General features: G+C 67.9%; 2 protein-coding genes across 3 annotated transcripts; both read right to left on the reverse strand.

Annotated features, from left to right (window-relative positions):
* Positions 1-154: 154 nt before the first annotated feature.
* On the reverse strand, positions 155-8,858 carry PIWIL2 (piwi like RNA-mediated gene silencing 2). Its single transcript, XM_064497830.1, has 19 exons — positions 8,656-8,858; positions 8,452-8,562; positions 8,013-8,130; positions 7,824-7,948; positions 7,664-7,744; positions 7,071-7,184; positions 6,780-6,968; positions 6,547-6,631; positions 6,229-6,318; positions 5,835-5,975; positions 5,474-5,587; positions 4,682-4,870; positions 4,270-4,371; positions 4,013-4,132; positions 3,296-3,384; positions 2,846-2,951; positions 1,728-1,981; positions 1,538-1,645; positions 155-1,155 (listed from the first exon to the last, which is right to left on the reverse strand). Exons 1-19 carry the CDS (start codon positions 8,751-8,753, stop codon positions 999-1,001), a joined length of 2,391 nt encoding a protein of 796 aa, XP_064353900.1. The 5' UTR covers positions 8,754-8,858; the 3' UTR covers positions 155-998.
* Positions 8,859-11,423: 2,565 nt separating this feature from the next.
* On the reverse strand, positions 11,424-15,088 carry POLR3D (RNA polymerase III subunit D). 2 transcript variants are annotated; one of them, XM_064497687.1, is made up of 9 exons: positions 14,973-15,088; positions 14,080-14,256; positions 13,482-13,525; positions 13,128-13,279; positions 12,918-13,045; positions 12,664-12,835; positions 12,303-12,574; positions 12,064-12,216; positions 11,424-11,944 (listed from the first exon to the last, which is right to left on the reverse strand). In XM_064497687.1, the coding sequence occupies exons 2-9, from the start codon at positions 14,242-14,244 to the stop codon at positions 11,822-11,824; spliced, it is 1,209 nt and encodes a 402-aa protein (XP_064353757.1). In that variant the 5' UTR covers positions 14,245-14,256; positions 14,973-15,088; the 3' UTR covers positions 11,424-11,821. The 2 variants fall into 2 exon arrangements, with proteins under 2 accessions (XP_064353757.1, XP_064353758.1); XM_064497688.1 differs by lacking the exon at positions 14,973-15,088 and adding an exon at positions 14,919-14,951.
* Positions 15,089-15,098: the final 10 nt, after the last annotated feature.

A 15,098-nucleotide genomic window follows, 5' to 3' on the forward strand; every position in this document is an offset into this window, starting at 1 on the left:
CTGAGGCCCCCATGGCCGAAGCCCCCCATCAGGTACCTGCCCGGCCCTTTCCTGGGAGCTATTGGCCTCCGACGTGGATAGGCAGCACCCCCGGGCCGCCTCTGTCTCCCTCTGAGCCCCCAAACCCATCCCCAGAGAACGGAGACGGAGAAGCTGCGGGAACAGGTTTATTAAAGTTAACGGGTGTCTGCAGTGACACCAAGAAAAAAAAAAGTGGTTTTCAACAGTTTTGCTCCAAAATGGAGCGGAGAGGCTACAGGCACAGCCCGCCCGGGAGGCTCCCGGCTGCGGTGAGTGCTGCCCGCTCGCACAAGCGGCCAGACACGCGGGGGCTTCCCCGATGCTGCTCCACTGCAAGAGCCGGGGGTTTGGGGCGCTTTGGGCAGAGCTCCGCCAGCAGCTCCCCTTTGCTCGCTGACAGTTTTCAATGCCAAGTCCTTAAACTCATCTCCTGCTGCAGAGAGGGACAAGAAAGCACACGAAACAGCCGAACCATTCGCAGAGGGCTTTTCCCTGGGGATGTTTAGTGCTGTCCTAAAATAAATAAAATAAAGACTTCTCCTTACGAAACAAGTGACTTCTTTGACTCCTCCGTGCAAGCGCCAGAGCGATCTCCGAGCAAAACAGCGGCGGGCAGAGGGAGGGCCCAGCGGCAGCGGGCCGGGGAGAGCGGCTTGCGGCGCGGCGCCGGCGGGGCGTCGCGTTTGGCGAGGGAGAAGGCGGCTGTGATTACAGGGGCCGCTTTTGTTCCCGCGCACGGAGCAGGGACGAGCGGCACCAGGCAGGAGGCAGAGCACCTCCCTCCGCCCGGAGCCCAGCGCCGCTCGCGGGCTCCTTCCCGAGCCAGCTCGCGCCTCGCGTGCCCTTTTAAAGCAACAGGGAGAGTGAACTGAAGAAACCATACGTATGCATTCATAAAAACAAACCCAAGGGAGAACAGTGCCCTTGCAGGAGACGTAACGGGGGGGCTCGGGACGCCCCTGCGCCGCTGCCCCCGGCTATAGGAAGAAGAGCTTGTCGCAGAGCTGGACGGCGGGCTCGTGGTGCAGCACCTGCCCCGCGAGGAAGGCCAGCTTGTGGGCGTACTTGCAGGGCGCCGGCGCCCGGATGGTGCCCGGCCAGTTCCAGTACAAGTGGCAGAGCTTGAAAGTCAACCTGCGAATGGCAGAAGCAGAGCGCGTTAGTGCGGCCGCCCCCCCGGGGAGCCCGGTCCCGCGCCGGCACCAGCCCCAACGCTTGGTTCTCCTGCAGCGACACCCAGCAGCGCTGGGCGATGCAGATTTTTGTTTACCAGCCTTGCAGCTATTTCTTGCCCAGAGATGAGCAAGAGGGATGCAATCCACCTCGCCTCCCTCTCCATCCACGTCAAGTCCTCCCAGATGAAGCTAACACCCCGCAGGAGCAGCACAGGCCTGCTGCAATGCTCCCTCCCAGCTCGCCTTCGAGGGAGCCGCTTTGCGATAAAACCAGCGCTGCACGACGTCGGGGAGCGCCGGGTACCCGCCGGGGCGGGGTGCTGCGGAGGGCCGGCTCTCACCTCTGCAGGTGCTCGGAGCTGAGGTTGGCCGTGTTCAGCACGCAGATGTAGCGCGTGGGGACGCTGCAGCCCTGGCGGGAGCAATGGGCCAACAAGAAGAAGTCTTTCCTGGGAGGGAGGAGAGGAAAAGGTTCGCTCGAGCTGCCCCAACGCCGACCCGGGGTCCGGCACGCGGCCGGGTGCCACTCACCACTCCAAGCTGGTGACCGTGTGGTCGATGACCGTCCCCGGCGGAGGGGCCACTAAGTTCTCCGCCACGGTCGAGTAGAAGTTGGTGCTGATCTGCTTCTGCACCACGACCACCACCACGCTGGGCTTGTAGTCCGCAAAGGTCTCGAAGCACTTCTGCAGCTGCGGGATCTCGTACTTCACCACCGTGTCGAGCTGGGTGTCGGACACGCCGTCTCTGTAAATCACGATCTTCTTGGGCAAGCAGTGATTCATCTGGGGAAGCAGAGACAGGAGGTGGCCGCTGGTTCTTCCCCGAGCCCGAGAGGATCGAGGCAGGGCACAGCCTCACTCCCCGACCGCGCTGGCAAGAGATCGGGCACGAAACGCCTGCGCCAACACCTCCTGGCTTAACTCTGCAGTACGTTGCCCGGGATGCAGAGCCAGCCAGGGCCCCGATTGCTGCTGGACCGCAAACAACGGCTGGCCTCAGGGGTGCCGAATATTTCTGGCAACATTCAGCCTGAGCAAACGCATTTCAAAGCGGGTTTCAGAGACTTTGGCAGGACAGAGAGAAGTATTTGCTCTAATCCTGCCCATGGGGGACCCAGCATAGCAAACTTCCATTTTCCAGGGTGTTTCCCTAGCATTTGCCCAGGAATAGGGAAAAATTGCAAGAGGCGACAGCATCCGTGAGCTGGCAGTGCCCGAGCAGAGCCCTGCTGCTGGCGGGTCCCAGACAAACGGAGGGGCCTGCGCGAGCCGCACGCCTACGGCCCCCACCCTGTCACACAGGCCCTGGCGTTGCTTTTCTCACGCTGGGGACGTGGGACGACAGCCCAAGGCTTAATGGCTCAAGTGGTGATACGAGCAAAGGAGTGAAGTGGCACTTGCCCCAGTGCAAACTAATTCTCAGGGCAGGTTAGCAGGTTCCCGAGATAAGAGGGAGCCTCCTGGGTCACGCTTGGGTCACTTCAGATTTTGCATCAAGTCCAAAGTCTGCAGAGTCTGTTTGCTCACTTGCACGAATTTAGGCTTTTTTTTTTTAAAGAAACGCTGAACCCCCTCAGCCTGGAGGGCTGTCGGGCAGCCGGCACCCGGCCCGCTCAGGGCTCCGCGGCTCCCGCTCCGCGGCCTCACCTCGTGGAAGCGCTGCAGGGCTTCGGCCAGGCAGAGCCGCAGGCTGTCGGCGATCTCCTGGTGCGGCATCTGGAAGACCACCCTCGAGTACCACTTGGTGAGCACCCTCGGGGCAGAGAGAGCCGGCGTTAGGCACCCGCGCTCGGGAATCAAAGTCCGGAGCGGCTGTGCAAGCGGGAACAAATTCCAGCTCGGCCTTTGCAGCCGTCTTTCCCAGCACTGCGGCACAAAGGGCGCAGCAAAGACGACGCTCGGTGCTAGCGGCAGGCAGTGCAAACATGTTTGCAGACCTTGCTGAGCGCAGCAGCCAAGGGGAAGTCACAGCCTTCTCCCCTTTCTAGGAAATGCGAGGCAGTGCCGCGCGGGGACACGGCGGCATTAGCGCAGGGAAAAGGCAGGCAAACGGCGAGGCGGGGAGAAGCGGGGCGCTCCCAGGCGGGAGCAACGTACTGGTTGGTGCTGGCGACGAAGCCGATCACGGAGCGCGCGGCCCTGCTGTGGTTGTGGTACACGTCCATGCCGATGACCATCAGGTGTTTCTGCGGCGGAGAAAGGGAGGTGGGAACACCGAGCGGGGGTTAGGCACGAGCGCAGCTCCTCGTTTCTCCGGGAGCCGCGGCCGAGGGCCCGTGGCCTGCCCAGCCCTGCTCTCCAGCTGCACGCAGAGCAGAGCCACCGTTCCCCGGCTTTGCAGACGGTTTATCTGCACTCCCCGGGGGAAGCCTGTGATCACAACACTGCATCACTCGAGGCGAGCAACCGCTCTTGCAGCCACCAGAAAGTCTAGCGCCTAACAACTGGATTTGGCCCTGCCAGCACAGAGCGGCCCGACAGCGAGGCAGGACGTTCCCCGCCGCCCTGGCCAGCATGCTAATCACTGCGCCCTCCCTTCCCCGCGCTCGCGGCCCTGCAAGGGAACAGCAGGAACCTTCCCCTGCCGGAGACTGAAGGGGAGGTTTCGGGGAGAGACTCAATGCCGCTTTCATCCGGCAAGCCTTCCCCTAACAGGGTCAGGGAACAGCCAAGCGTCTGTGCGAGCGCGTGCCAGGCAGGAGAGAGAAATGCAAGCTCAGTTTGCAGCGCACAGCTTGCAAACCCGGCATGCACGCACGCACACAAGCCCGCGCGCGCGCAGAGGCTCCCGCGGCAGGGTTCTGCACGCCTTACCAAGGGGACGTCGATCCCCCAGAGCTCCCCGCCCAGCTTGCAGTTCATCTGCAGCAGGACCTTCTGGGCGAGGCTCCTCATCTTGCTGGCGTTGCCCATGAGGGACTGCGCGTTGATGACCTGCGGCGGTGAGGGAAGAGGAAAGCGAGGGCAGGGGAGCGCGCTCGGCCTCCCCGCACCCTCCCCGGCTCCGCAGGCTGCCGCTTCCGCGGGGGAAAGCTCCCAGGCCTGGAGGGCCGGGCAAGCGCAGCGCTCACCTGCGACGGCACCGGGGACTGCACGCAGCACAGCTTCTTGATGGCTCCGTACAAGTCCTCCCTGTTGCCCGTGGTAATGCAGAGCACCATCTGCACCCGCTGCTGCAAGGAAGCGGAGCCGGGAGGGGGGTACGTGCAGGGCCGGCCTTTGCCGCAGTCCACGCGCGGGCAGAGGCTGCTCTGGCCACGGTGCAACCCGGCCCCAGCCGGAGACACCCTGCAAACTGCAGCTCGACAACCTGCCCCAGGAGATGCACCGCTGCAAGCAGCAAGCCGGCCCAGACGGGTCCCTGGGGCGCAGGGAAACCCCAGGCTCGGATAATCCGGCTACTCGAGTACAGCTTGCCCTCTGCTCAGCGAGGGCCCCGGGAGAAGCGCAGCCGCCCCGCAGCCACCCGCGTACACCCGGTACCTCGCTGGCCAGCACGCATTTGATGGTCTTGGCGTAGGTCTCGACACGGTCGTCCTTCAGCTCCACCCAGGCAGGCAGGTTCACCTGCATGCCGATGGGGCCGCACACCTTCTCCATCGTGGCCACCAGCTCTTTCGCCAGGCCCTGCAGGCGCTTTGGGTAAACCAGCACCCAGTAGCTCAGGGCGATCTAGGAGGGAGGCGAGGACAGGCCCTCGTGTTCGGAGGGAGGACCGGGCAGCGCATCCAGCACCGTCTCCTGCCTCCACCCCTGCAGCCTCCCGGCTCTCACACCGCGTTTTTACACAGCAGGAAACAGAAACGGAGACATCTAAGTGGCTCCCCAGGAGCAAAGAGCAAGCCAGCAGCCTGGGCGCGCGGATGCCCATGTACAGCACTCAGCTCCCAGCCGCAGCCTCTCCCCAGGCAGCAGAGAAGGGAAATTTGGGACAGGGAAAGCACAGGGAACCTGCTGGGCACACAGGAATATCCAACTCCTTCAGTCCAACACAGCTGAAAACCTACGGCGACTTCAGGAGGAGGTGGGAAAGCAGACGCCATGCTCGCATACCTCTAACCTCCTCAGGAGGAACAGGCCAAAACGTAAGGCCAATGTAAATAAATTGACGGTTTTAGTTAAAACACAGCTCCGTGTCCAGACAGGAACGGAGCAGTCTGGATTCCAGCACTGAGAAAACCCATCCCACTTCCAAAACAAAGGGATGTTGTTTTAACGAGTGAGCCGCGAGGGCTGCTCGCTTGCAAGGCGGCTCCTCCCGCGGCGACGGCTCACCGTGGAGATGCAGACCTCCCGCACCACCTCTTTGTTCCAGTTCAGGTCCTCAGAGGGCGTGAAGGTGCTGTGCCGCAGGTTGATTCTTTCCACGGGCAGGATTCGGCCCTGGGTCTGAACAGAGCCGAAGCTGAAAGCAATCCTGGAGCCCCCCCACGCTGCAGCGCTGCTCCCCCCGGGTGCCCCAGCCCCGCGCTCGCAGCCCAGCGGTGCAACCCACCGGCCGGCCGCTGGCACCAAGGCCGGGGGCAAGAACCGGCCACCTTTGCTCCCCCAGCAGCACCATGCAACCAACATCTGCCAGGCTTGGACAGCCGCTGAGCCCAAACGCCTTTTCTTGCGCTGAAAAGCCAGCGCTCACCCTGCAGATGTCCTTGTCCAGGCGCAGGCCCCAGCGCACCAGCTCCCGCGCGGCGTCCGGGTTCTCCTCGATCCTGCGCAGGAGGCTGCACAGGCGCGTGTAGTGCTGCTTGGGGCTGTGCGACATCTCGTACATCAGGTCCTGCGCGGCACGCAGGGGAGGAGGTGCGTTTGGGGACCCTGTATCCCCCCCGTGCCGCACCCAAAACCCTGCGTAAAGCCACAGCCCGACCTCCAGCGCCGGCTCCCTGGGACGGGAGGCGCCGGGCTGCACGTCCCGCTAGGCGAACGCAAGGGCGAAGGTTTAGCAGAGCCCGGCGCAGGCAGGCACAGCCCGAGGCCCGGCCTGGCACCAGGCCCTCTCCCAGGACTGTCTGATGCAAGCGTGCTCTGACCTTCATCGCCCGATTGTCCTTCCTCATCTTCTCAGGGATCCCCGTCATAAAAGAGAGCTCCGGCACGAGCAGTATCATGTTGAGCTGACGCTGCAGGGAAAGAGAGGCCGGTCCTGTTAGCAGCTGCAAGCCCCTGCTCTCCCAGGGACGGGCAAAATGGGGCTGGAGCTGCTGGGGGAGGGAAGACCGCGGGTTTGACCTCCCCCCTTCAGCCGCCAGCCCCCTCCTGCCTCGGCAGAGCAGGGCTCCAGAGCAGAGACCACGGGGGGGCCGGGACGCGCGGGGCTCTGCTGCGGTCCCCCTGCGGCAGGCCCTCACCTTCCCCTCCGGCGTCAGCCCCTCCTTGCGCCTGTGAACCAGCAGCGGCTGGTCCAGCTCTCTGACCGTGATCCCGTAGGTTTTGCTGGAGAAAAAGGGCAGGGAGAGGAAACTCCTTTACAAGCTTCCTGCTCCCTCACTAAAACACACAGCTCGTCAACCTCGGAAAAGGCTGCTGCACATCCGAGCCGGGTGCCAGACCCTTCCCGAAGCCAACGAAGCACGGAGGCTACCTGTAGTAGTCCACGAAGGTGATCTCCTCGCCGCTGGCCAGGGTGAAGCTGTCCTTGGGGGTCTTGTTCCAGTCGATGTCGTCGATCTGGTACGTATGGTTGTTGTAGCGGGTGAGGACCACGCTGCCGACCAGCTGCTTGGTGCACTCGTCCTGGAAGCCGCTGACGCTCTGCTGGTAGATCGCGTGCCTGCGGCGCGGAGAAGGCGAGCGGGATTTCAGCTTCCTCCTCGGACGGGAGGCACCCTCAGCCCTGCCCTCGCCACCCCACGGCGGGTTGTTCTCCTCTTACATGAAATTCAGGACAGAATCGCTGCGGATGACTTTGTGGATGACATCCACCGAGAGGAAGAGACCTCCGTCCTTCTTCCGGATGCTGACGGCGTACCCCGGCCAAACCTGCAGCCTTCGCCGAGGGAACAACCACAACAGAGCTCGCGTTAACGCCAGAGCCGGGCAGCCGTCCCACTCGCCAAAGAGCATTCAAAACACGCAGGATTCATTTCCCACCTCGCTGCCAGCTTTCAGCTAATAACCCCCGAACTGCATTGCAGAAAACAGGCACTGGGGTCACGCTAACCAGAGCTGGCCGACAGCAGGGCGAGAGCTAACCAGGCAAAGACGTCCGAGTCTCCAGCCTCAAGCTGCCGAGCTGCGACGGCAACAGAGCCGCGCGGGACAGCCCTGCTCCGTCACACAGATTGTGTGCACCGCCCAAAAAATTCATCGCGCCTGCTGCAGCCACGACTCGAGGATGCTCCTTCGGAGCCCCCCGGCCGTGCAGCCTGGCCGCGTTTCTTTAGCGGGACCTGCTGAAGGCCAGCCATGTCCCCATCCCACGCACAGCGTCGGCACACCTGCACAGCAACCGCGTCCAGCGCCCACCTGTACTGCTGCAGCACGGCGGCCCTGGTCGGGTCGAAGAAGTTTCTCCCAACAAGTTTCATGTCTAAAATCCGCATCACTCTAGAAAAGAAAAGCCAGGATTGTTTCAGGGCTCAGAAAGGCTAAAGCGGATCTCAAAGGGGCCTGCGCCTTCCCTCACCTCCTGAAAACCACGTTGTAAAACGGGATGCACAGGTCCGAACTGGGCTCCAGGACCTTGGTCAGCTGGACGGTCATACTGACCTCCCCCCCGTCCGTCCTCCTCTGGCACTTCAGAGCAACCGGCTGCGGGGAGAGGACGCTCAGCCGGGGCAGGGGGGACGCTCCCCCCCGCGCCGCCGCGCCTCACCTGCGGGAGCAGGACGGGCAGGTAGAGGATGGAGCCGTCGAAGGCGGTGACGTCCCCCGTCACCTCCTGGTGCTCCTTGAGCATGGCGAAGCGCATGCTCCGGCACTCCACGTTGGGGCTGCGGGCACGAGGCAGAACCGCTGCGATTGCAAACCCTCTGTGCTGTAACCGTCCTCCGCCCCCCGCTACAGGGCTCGGGAACCCCGGGAGGAGAAGAGCTGGGGCTGACCCGCTTACGGCAGCGGAGGGGAGGCAGGAGGGAGGCTGCTTCGCCCGCAGCAGCGCTCCGCGTCCGCGCTGCCCGCTCCATCTAGCGGCTGCTCCGACGGGCGCCGCGAGCACCGGACCCCCGGGATGCAGGTCTGCAGCCTGCCCAGGACCAACGCTCCCTTCTCGCGGGGGAAAGCTCGGCCCCCCGTCCCCCCCGCCGTGCCGCTACCTGAAGGACACGTGGTACTGGTACACGGCTTCGTTCTGGCAGTGGATCCTCACCACGTTCAGCCCCAGCGGCAGAGCGGCTCCCTTCGCTGCCGGCTTCGCCGCCGGCGCCCTGCGGGGAGACGGGCAGGGGCAGGCGGGCGCCTGGCCGGGGGCAACGCCGGGGTGGGGACAGGAGCGGCGCGGGCGCCGGGGCTGCACTTACTGCCTGCCGGGGGCCGGGGGGACGTCGGGCACGGGGGTGAGCGGCGGCGGTGGTGGTGGCAGCGAGGGCCGCGGGGTGGGCAGCAGCGGTGGTGGCATGCCCTGGGCGGGCAGGCGCGGGGCCGGGCTGCCGAGCCGGGCGCCGAACGGCACTGCTCCTCTGCCGGGGAGGCTGGGCAGCGCTTCCCTGCCGCCTCGCTGGAGGATCCTGCGTGGGAAGCGTCGCGCTGCGGCCGTGCGATGCTGCGGCCGTGCAAGAAGCCTCGCGCTGCGGCCGTGCGATGCTGCGGCCGTGCGATGCTGCGGCAAAGCCCTTCCAGGGCACCGCCAAGGGCGTGAAACCCGGCCCGACGCCGACCCGGCCTTCGGTCACCCGATCCCCGCGGCAGCCCGGCTCGGCCCCGCTCACCTGGCCCTGGCGCCGGGTGCCGCGTCCTGCTCGCCGCCCTCCGCGGCGGTGCCGGCGCGGCCGCGTGCCGTGGGCAGGGCGCGGGCCCGGGGGCCGAGGCCGGGCGTGGGCGCGTCACCGCGCTCCAGCGGGGGGCACGGGCCGAAGCCCAGGTCCCACAGCAGGGCGGACAGGGAGGCCGGGGAGGCGAGCGGCTCCTGCGGAGAGAAAGCGTCAGGGAGGCTCCGGGCCACGCACACCCTCCTCCCCTCCGGCCTCGACGCCTCCGCCCAGGATCGCGCCGGATTCCCCCCGGCCCCGGAGGAGGCACCGCGGCAGCTACCTCACGCCCAGGCTCCGGCAGGTGCTGGGCAGCGCCCGGGACCCCCGACACCCTCCCCGGGGCAGCGGCTCCGCGGGCCGGCCGGGGCCCTGGAGCAGGGCAGGGCAGGCGGAAGGGCCTGGGGCCCCGGCATAGGGGCCGCAGGGGGTCCATGGCCCGGCTGCGGAGGGCTCCACCGGCGCCCAGAGCGGGCGAGGCCTCGGCGAGGCCTACAGACAGCGCTGGGCCCGGCCCGGCCCGGGGGCGCCGGCGCTCGGCACGAGGAGGCGCTGCCGCTCCCGTGTGCAGCGCCGAGCACCCCGCGCCGCGCATGCGCGCCCGCCCCGCCCCGCCAGTGGCCGGGCGCGCCGGGAGGTACCACCGCAGGGGGCGCGGGGGGGGGCTGCCCCTGCCGGCGTGCTGCCCCCACGGAATCGCTCCTCCCGCGGGACACTCGCCCCCGTGTCCCCCCCCCCCCCCGGCCGGGAATGGCCGCGCCCGCGGCGCGCCCCCACGTGCCGCGCATCGGCGCGCCCGCGCCCCGCCGGGGCCGCTAATTGCGGCGCTCTAATTAAAAGCAGCCGTCACGTGCGCGCCGCGGCCGGGCCGTCACACCCCCGTGCAGCGCCGAGCACAGCGGGGCGCGGGGGCTGCGGGCGGGCCGGGGCCGGGGCCGGGGCCGGGGCCGGGCACAGCGGGGCCGTCAGCACCGCGGACAGCGGCGGCGGCGGGGCAGGTGCGGGGGGGCAGGTGCGAGGGTGCAATGCAACGGGGCAATTGCAGAGGGGCAATTGCAGAGGGGCAGTTGCAGAGGGGCAGTTGCAGAGGCACAAGGCAAAGGGGCAAGTTTAGAGAGGCAAGGAGGGAGCTGTGGCCTCCCTCGCCAGGCTTCCGGGCGGTCAGGGTCCTCCCCAGCCTCGCTCCGCAAGGGCAAACGGTGTTTCCCCGCCCGGCTTTCCCTCCCTGCTCCCCCAGCACCGCGGGCCTGCGGAGGCTGGGAGCAGGGGGGCTCGCAAGCAAGGCAGGGCCCGGCCCGGCTGGCTGGGTTTGCTCGGGCACGGCTGTACAACGAGACGGCACTATATTGGTGCGTATTTGCGAAGCTTGTTCAGAGATTTCAGTGTTACATCACCGCACGAGAAAATGGGGCCTGGCACATTTCTCAGTAACCACATGATGACAGATTCTCCTCTCCCTCCCCCTGCTTTAGTCAAGGTGAATTTGCAGGAGTGAAATTAAAAAGGCGTGAGACAAGATCTTTTCCCTTCACTCCCATTTAACGCGCACAGCAGAAGAGGACCCATGTTTTCTGCTTTTCAGCCCTTGAGCTCTTCCTCCCATCGGTGGTATCCAGGCCCTGAGCTATCCCTAGGGAATAAGCTGAAGGACAGGCAGTGCCTGCTGCAAGCCCTGGCCCTAGCACCGAGCCCAGCCACGAGGCATTCGGGGGGGGGGGGGGGGGCGGGGCAGCCCCAGCTCCCCGGACGTGATCGTCCTTCCTTTTTTAGGGCCCGCCGGGCTGCGGGAACGCTCTGCCAGCCAAGGTGACTGCCTGAGCCTCGGGCTGCCGCTCCATAAACCTGTCACCCGCGACAAGCTCATAAAAACAACTCGCGGCTGCTGTCTTCTCGCTGGCCACCGAGATCCAGCCCTGCATCATCCTCATCGACGGGGCAGCTCGGGGCGTCCGGGGTGACACAGCGGGTTCGGCAAAAAGCACGGGCATCGCCGAGGCTGGTGCTAGAACAGCTGCCTGCCGTGGGTTTGTGTGCCGGGGCCGGAGGAAGGGGGATGCGGGTGGGGAAACTGAGGCAGAGAGCGGGGTGCTCTGCCCCGAGGGCTGCCCAGAGGAAGAGCTCTCGCAAGCGCGCTGGGAGCGGCGGGTGAGTAAGCGGCCGAGGATTCAGCCCGCGGCTGCCGTCGTGCCAGAACAGAGCGTGCCGCGGGCAGGGGCGAGGGGACGGAGTGAAACCGGATCTCCGCGACCGGTCGGGCAGGCGGGCGCGCAGGGTGCCGGTGCCCGGCGTGGGGAGCGCGTGGAGCAGGGAGCAGCCCCAAGCGGGGGGAAGGAGACTTTTATTCTTGCTTTTCTCACCGTCCGTGAGCACGGGTGGGTGCACGGCGCAGGGCGCTGCCGGAGAGCCCAGGGGGGCCCCTGAGGGTCCCACGCGGCCCCTGAGCTAGAAATTGGTGAAAGAGGCCCTGTGCACGCAGCCACGTCACTTGTCCCACCTGCAACGGGGGCAGCGGGTCCGGGGGAGGCAGCTGGAGCCCCCGGCCCTGGCGCGGCTCCCCCCGAGGAGCAGAGGAGATGCCGGTGTCGGCGCCGCACGTCTGAGCTTGCAAAAGACGCTGCTCCGCATCCCGAAGGCACCCGGAGGGTCGGGGCACCGCACGGCCTCCCGGACGGGGAGGGCCGGCACGAAGGGCCGCTGGCGCGGGGCCGGGGACCTGCCGCTACCGGTGCCGGTGCTCCAGCAGGGCCTCGAAGTCCGGGGAGCAGACCAGCTTGTGCTTCACGTGGCCCAGCACGATCATCTCGCCCGTGCGGCTGTCGCCGATGCCGACGGACACCAGCTCCTTCGGAGAGGGGACGGAGAAGGGTCGGGGGGACAGAAAGCACAACCGTGACGGTCCCTGCAGGACCCGCCGCCCCCGTCCGAGCACCGGGGACCCCCAAACCGGACCCCGGCTCGTACCTGCAGGAAGGAGCAGGCCGTCCCCATGGTCACGTCCAGGGTCACCTTGCCCAGCACCAGCTGCACCTTTCCCGACTTGCGGATGAGCAGTTTCCCCACCTGCCCCTCCGGCAGGTCGGCCAGGGTGCAGGTGTTCTCCGCCTGCCTCGCCTCCTGCGAGCGAGGCACCGGCGTCACCGCGCTGCCGCCCCGCTGGCCCCGGCCCCGGCCCCGGCCCCCCCGCGGCCCCCGGCCCCCACCTGGCTCTTCTCCTGCTTCACCACGACCACTTGGCCCTCCTCGTTCTGCAGCTCCGTCTTGACGGGCTTGGTGTCCTGCGTGGGCGGCTGCCCGGGCAGCGTGTCGGGCAGCTGCAGGAAGAGCAGCTCCTCCTCCTGCGACAGGCTCAGCCGCTGCAGCAGCTCCGCCACCGCCACGTCCCGCGGGTACCCGGGGGGGCCCTTGGCTTGCGCCGGCCTGGCCGCCGGCAGGGCCTCCTTGGGCTCCTCGCCGTCGCACGGCTCTTCTTTCACTGGCACCGGGGCGAGAAGGTGGGCACGGGGCCGTGGCCCGGCTCCCGGCGCGAGCACCCCCGGGGGACACCCCGGCACCCCCACGCACCTTTCACCGCCGGCAAGTCCACCTCCATCTTCTCCTCCTTGGGGCCGGGGGGCCAGGGCTGGGCGTCCTCCTGCTCGGCGGCCTCCTCCTTGAAGAGCCAGCCCGAGTGGGCCAGCGGCAGCTGCACCGGCTTGTTCCGCATGTCGTTCTTCAGCCCGGGGTCGTCGAGGAACTGCGGGGCGAGGAGATGCCACATCCATCGGTGCTGCCATGGGGACATCCACCGAGGTGCCACCACCGCCGCCGCCACTCACGTCGTCCTTCTGCAGCATGCGCAGGATCTGCTTCGTCTCCTCGTCCGTCTCCCTCTTCTCCTTCTTGATGTTGATGATGTGGGAAGGGCCGAAGTCCGACATGTCCACGGTCTTGTCCCAGGAGCCGGCTGGGGGGAGGCAGCCCCGGGTGAGGACGTCGCCGGGCAGGGCAGAGCGCCGGGACGGCCGCCGCGACCCCCCCGGCTCTACCTTTCTTCTTCATCATTTCGGCCGGGCCCTGCTCGAAGATGGAGTGGGACTGGATGACCTCCGGCCTGCCCCTGCCGCGGCCGTGCCCGTCGCGCTGCCGGTCCCGCTCCCGCTCCTTCTTCTCCTTCTTGACGGAGACATCCTCGCGGGGCCTGGGGGGAGGCGGCGAGGGAGCCCGGCACCCCCAGCGCCCCTTCGGCCCCCCCCAGCCCCCCCGACCCCAAACCTTGGCGCCGCCAAGCCAAGCCCCCTCCCGACACCTCTGGAGACCGCCCGGCCCAGGGCCACGGTGATGGGCTGCTCCGGCCCCGGCGCGGACTCCCAGCTCAGCCCGACGCCCGTGAGGCCACTTACTCCTCCTTGATCTTCCTGCTAATTATGTTGGGGGTGAAGGTTTTCTGCGAGCAAGAACAGAGGGACAAGTCACCGCACGAGGCGGGAGCAAAGACGAGCAACCGAAAGCACGCGGGCAGCGCCGCAGGACACAGGACGCCGGGCGAGGGGGCTCCCGCCGTGTCCCCGTGCGGGGGACAGCCCCCGGCCCCCCCCCCGCAGGCCCTGGCTGCAATCCTGCCCCGGGGCGGCCGCGCGTACGTGTGCGCCCGGCGGAGCGGCGTGCCCGGGCATGGGACGCCGGCGCAGAACCAGTTGGGCCGCGTTGCCGTCCGCGCCCCGGCGTGTCCCACGCGGATGCGGCCGCGGAGCTGCGCCAGGGACGCCCCCGCCGCGGTGCAGCCCGGCCTCCGGGGCGGACCAGGGACCCCAGCGCGGGCTCGGCGGTGCCGGGGGCCTCCTTGCACCCCGGGGAGTGGGTGTCCGCACCACGCGGCTGCAGCGGGGGCCCTGAGGCCCTCCGAGCACCTGCCCCCCAAGCGGGGCCATGCAATGGGGCGGGACGCTGCAAAGCCCCCCGGGCACCCCCGAGGGCTGCGGCCCCCCCAGGGGCACTTGCCTTCTTGACGCCTCCCAGGGTGAGGTCGCGGGAGCGGATGGAGGGCAGGCGCCCAGGGCTGAGGGGGGCCGGCGGGCGCCTCCCGAGCAGCCCCCGCGCCCCGGGCAGACCCGGGCGGGGGCCGCCCCCCGCGCTGCCGTCGCCGCCCGAGCTCCCCTCCGCCATCCCAGTGCTCACCTGCAAGGGGGAAGGGTCGGGGCACCTGGCTCACTGCCCTGACCCCCTACCTGGGGGCTTCGGGCACCTGGGTACCCCCCACACAGCGCCCCAGGGCTCTCTGCACCCATGCACCCTCCCCAGGGTGCCCGGCACCCTGTAGCCCCCCCTCTTGGGGTCCATTTGCACCCCTCCAACAGGGGTGCTCACTCCCCCCTGCCCATGCCTGTTCACACCCCCCCCAGCCCAGGGTGCTCCGCCCCCACGCACCCCCCAGCCCAGGGTGCTCCCCCACATGCACCCCTTTCCCCAGGGTGCTCCCCCCCCATGCACCCCCCAGCCCAGGGTGCTCCCCCACATGCACCCCTTTCCCCAGGGTGCTCCCCCCCCCATGCACCCCCCAGCCCAGGGTGCTCCCCACCATGCACCTCTTTCCCCAGCCCAGGGTGCTCCCCCCCCATGCACCCCTTTCCCCAGGGTGCTCCCCCCATGCACTCCCCAGACATGCCCATCCACCCCCCCACCCCACGGTGCTCCCCCCCCAATGCATCCCTTACACCATGGTGCTCCCCCCTCCATGCACCGCCCACCCTAGGGTGCTCCCGCCCCCAAGCACCCCTTTCCCCAGGGTGCTCCCCCCCACACACCCCCCAGCCATGCCCCCCCCTCCCCCGGGTGCTCACCCCCCCGGCGCCCCCCGGCCGTGCCCTCCGCACCGCGCCGCCCCGGCCCCTTACCCAACCCGGGCACGGCCCGCGCGGCCCCTACTGCGCGTGCGTGCCGCGCGGCCCGGGCTTTCCGGAAGGACGCCGCTGCCGCCATGTTTGCTCCGGGCCCGCCGAAGCAGTGCCTAGGCGGGGCCG

The sequence above is a fragment of the Dromaius novaehollandiae genome, chromosome 26 (assembly GCF_036370855.1).
Source record: "Dromaius novaehollandiae isolate bDroNov1 chromosome 26, bDroNov1.hap1, whole genome shotgun sequence".
Classification (NCBI taxonomy): domain Eukaryota; kingdom Metazoa; phylum Chordata; class Aves; order Casuariiformes; family Dromaiidae; genus Dromaius; species Dromaius novaehollandiae.

Bases quoted from the DNA above. Each gene is read 5' to 3' on its own strand.
- PIWIL2 (XM_064497830.1), bottom strand. From the start codon at position 8,753: ATGCCACCACCGCTGCTGCCCACCCCGCGGCCCTCGCTGCCACCACCA. The intron at 7,949-8,012 runs GTGAGGCGCGGC...CTCTCCCCGCAG, and splicing joins TGCCCGTCCTGCTCCCGCAG to CCGGTTGCTCTGAAGTGCCA. The intron at 6,319-6,546 runs GTGAGGGCCTGC...CTTTCCCTGCAG, and splicing joins GGCTGACGCCGGAGGGGAAG to CGTCAGCTCAACATGATACT.
- POLR3D (XM_064497687.1), bottom strand. From the start codon at position 14,244: ATGGCGGAGGGGAGCTCGGGCGGCGACGGCAGCGCGGGGGGCGGCCCC. The intron at 13,526-14,079 runs GCAAGTGCCCCT...TCTTGCTCGCAG, and splicing joins CCCTGGGAGGCGTCAAGAAG to AAAACCTTCACCCCCAACAT. The intron at 13,046-13,127 runs GTAGAGCCGGGG...GCCTCCCCCCAG, and splicing joins CGAAATGATGAAGAAGAAAG to CCGGCTCCTGGGACAAGACC.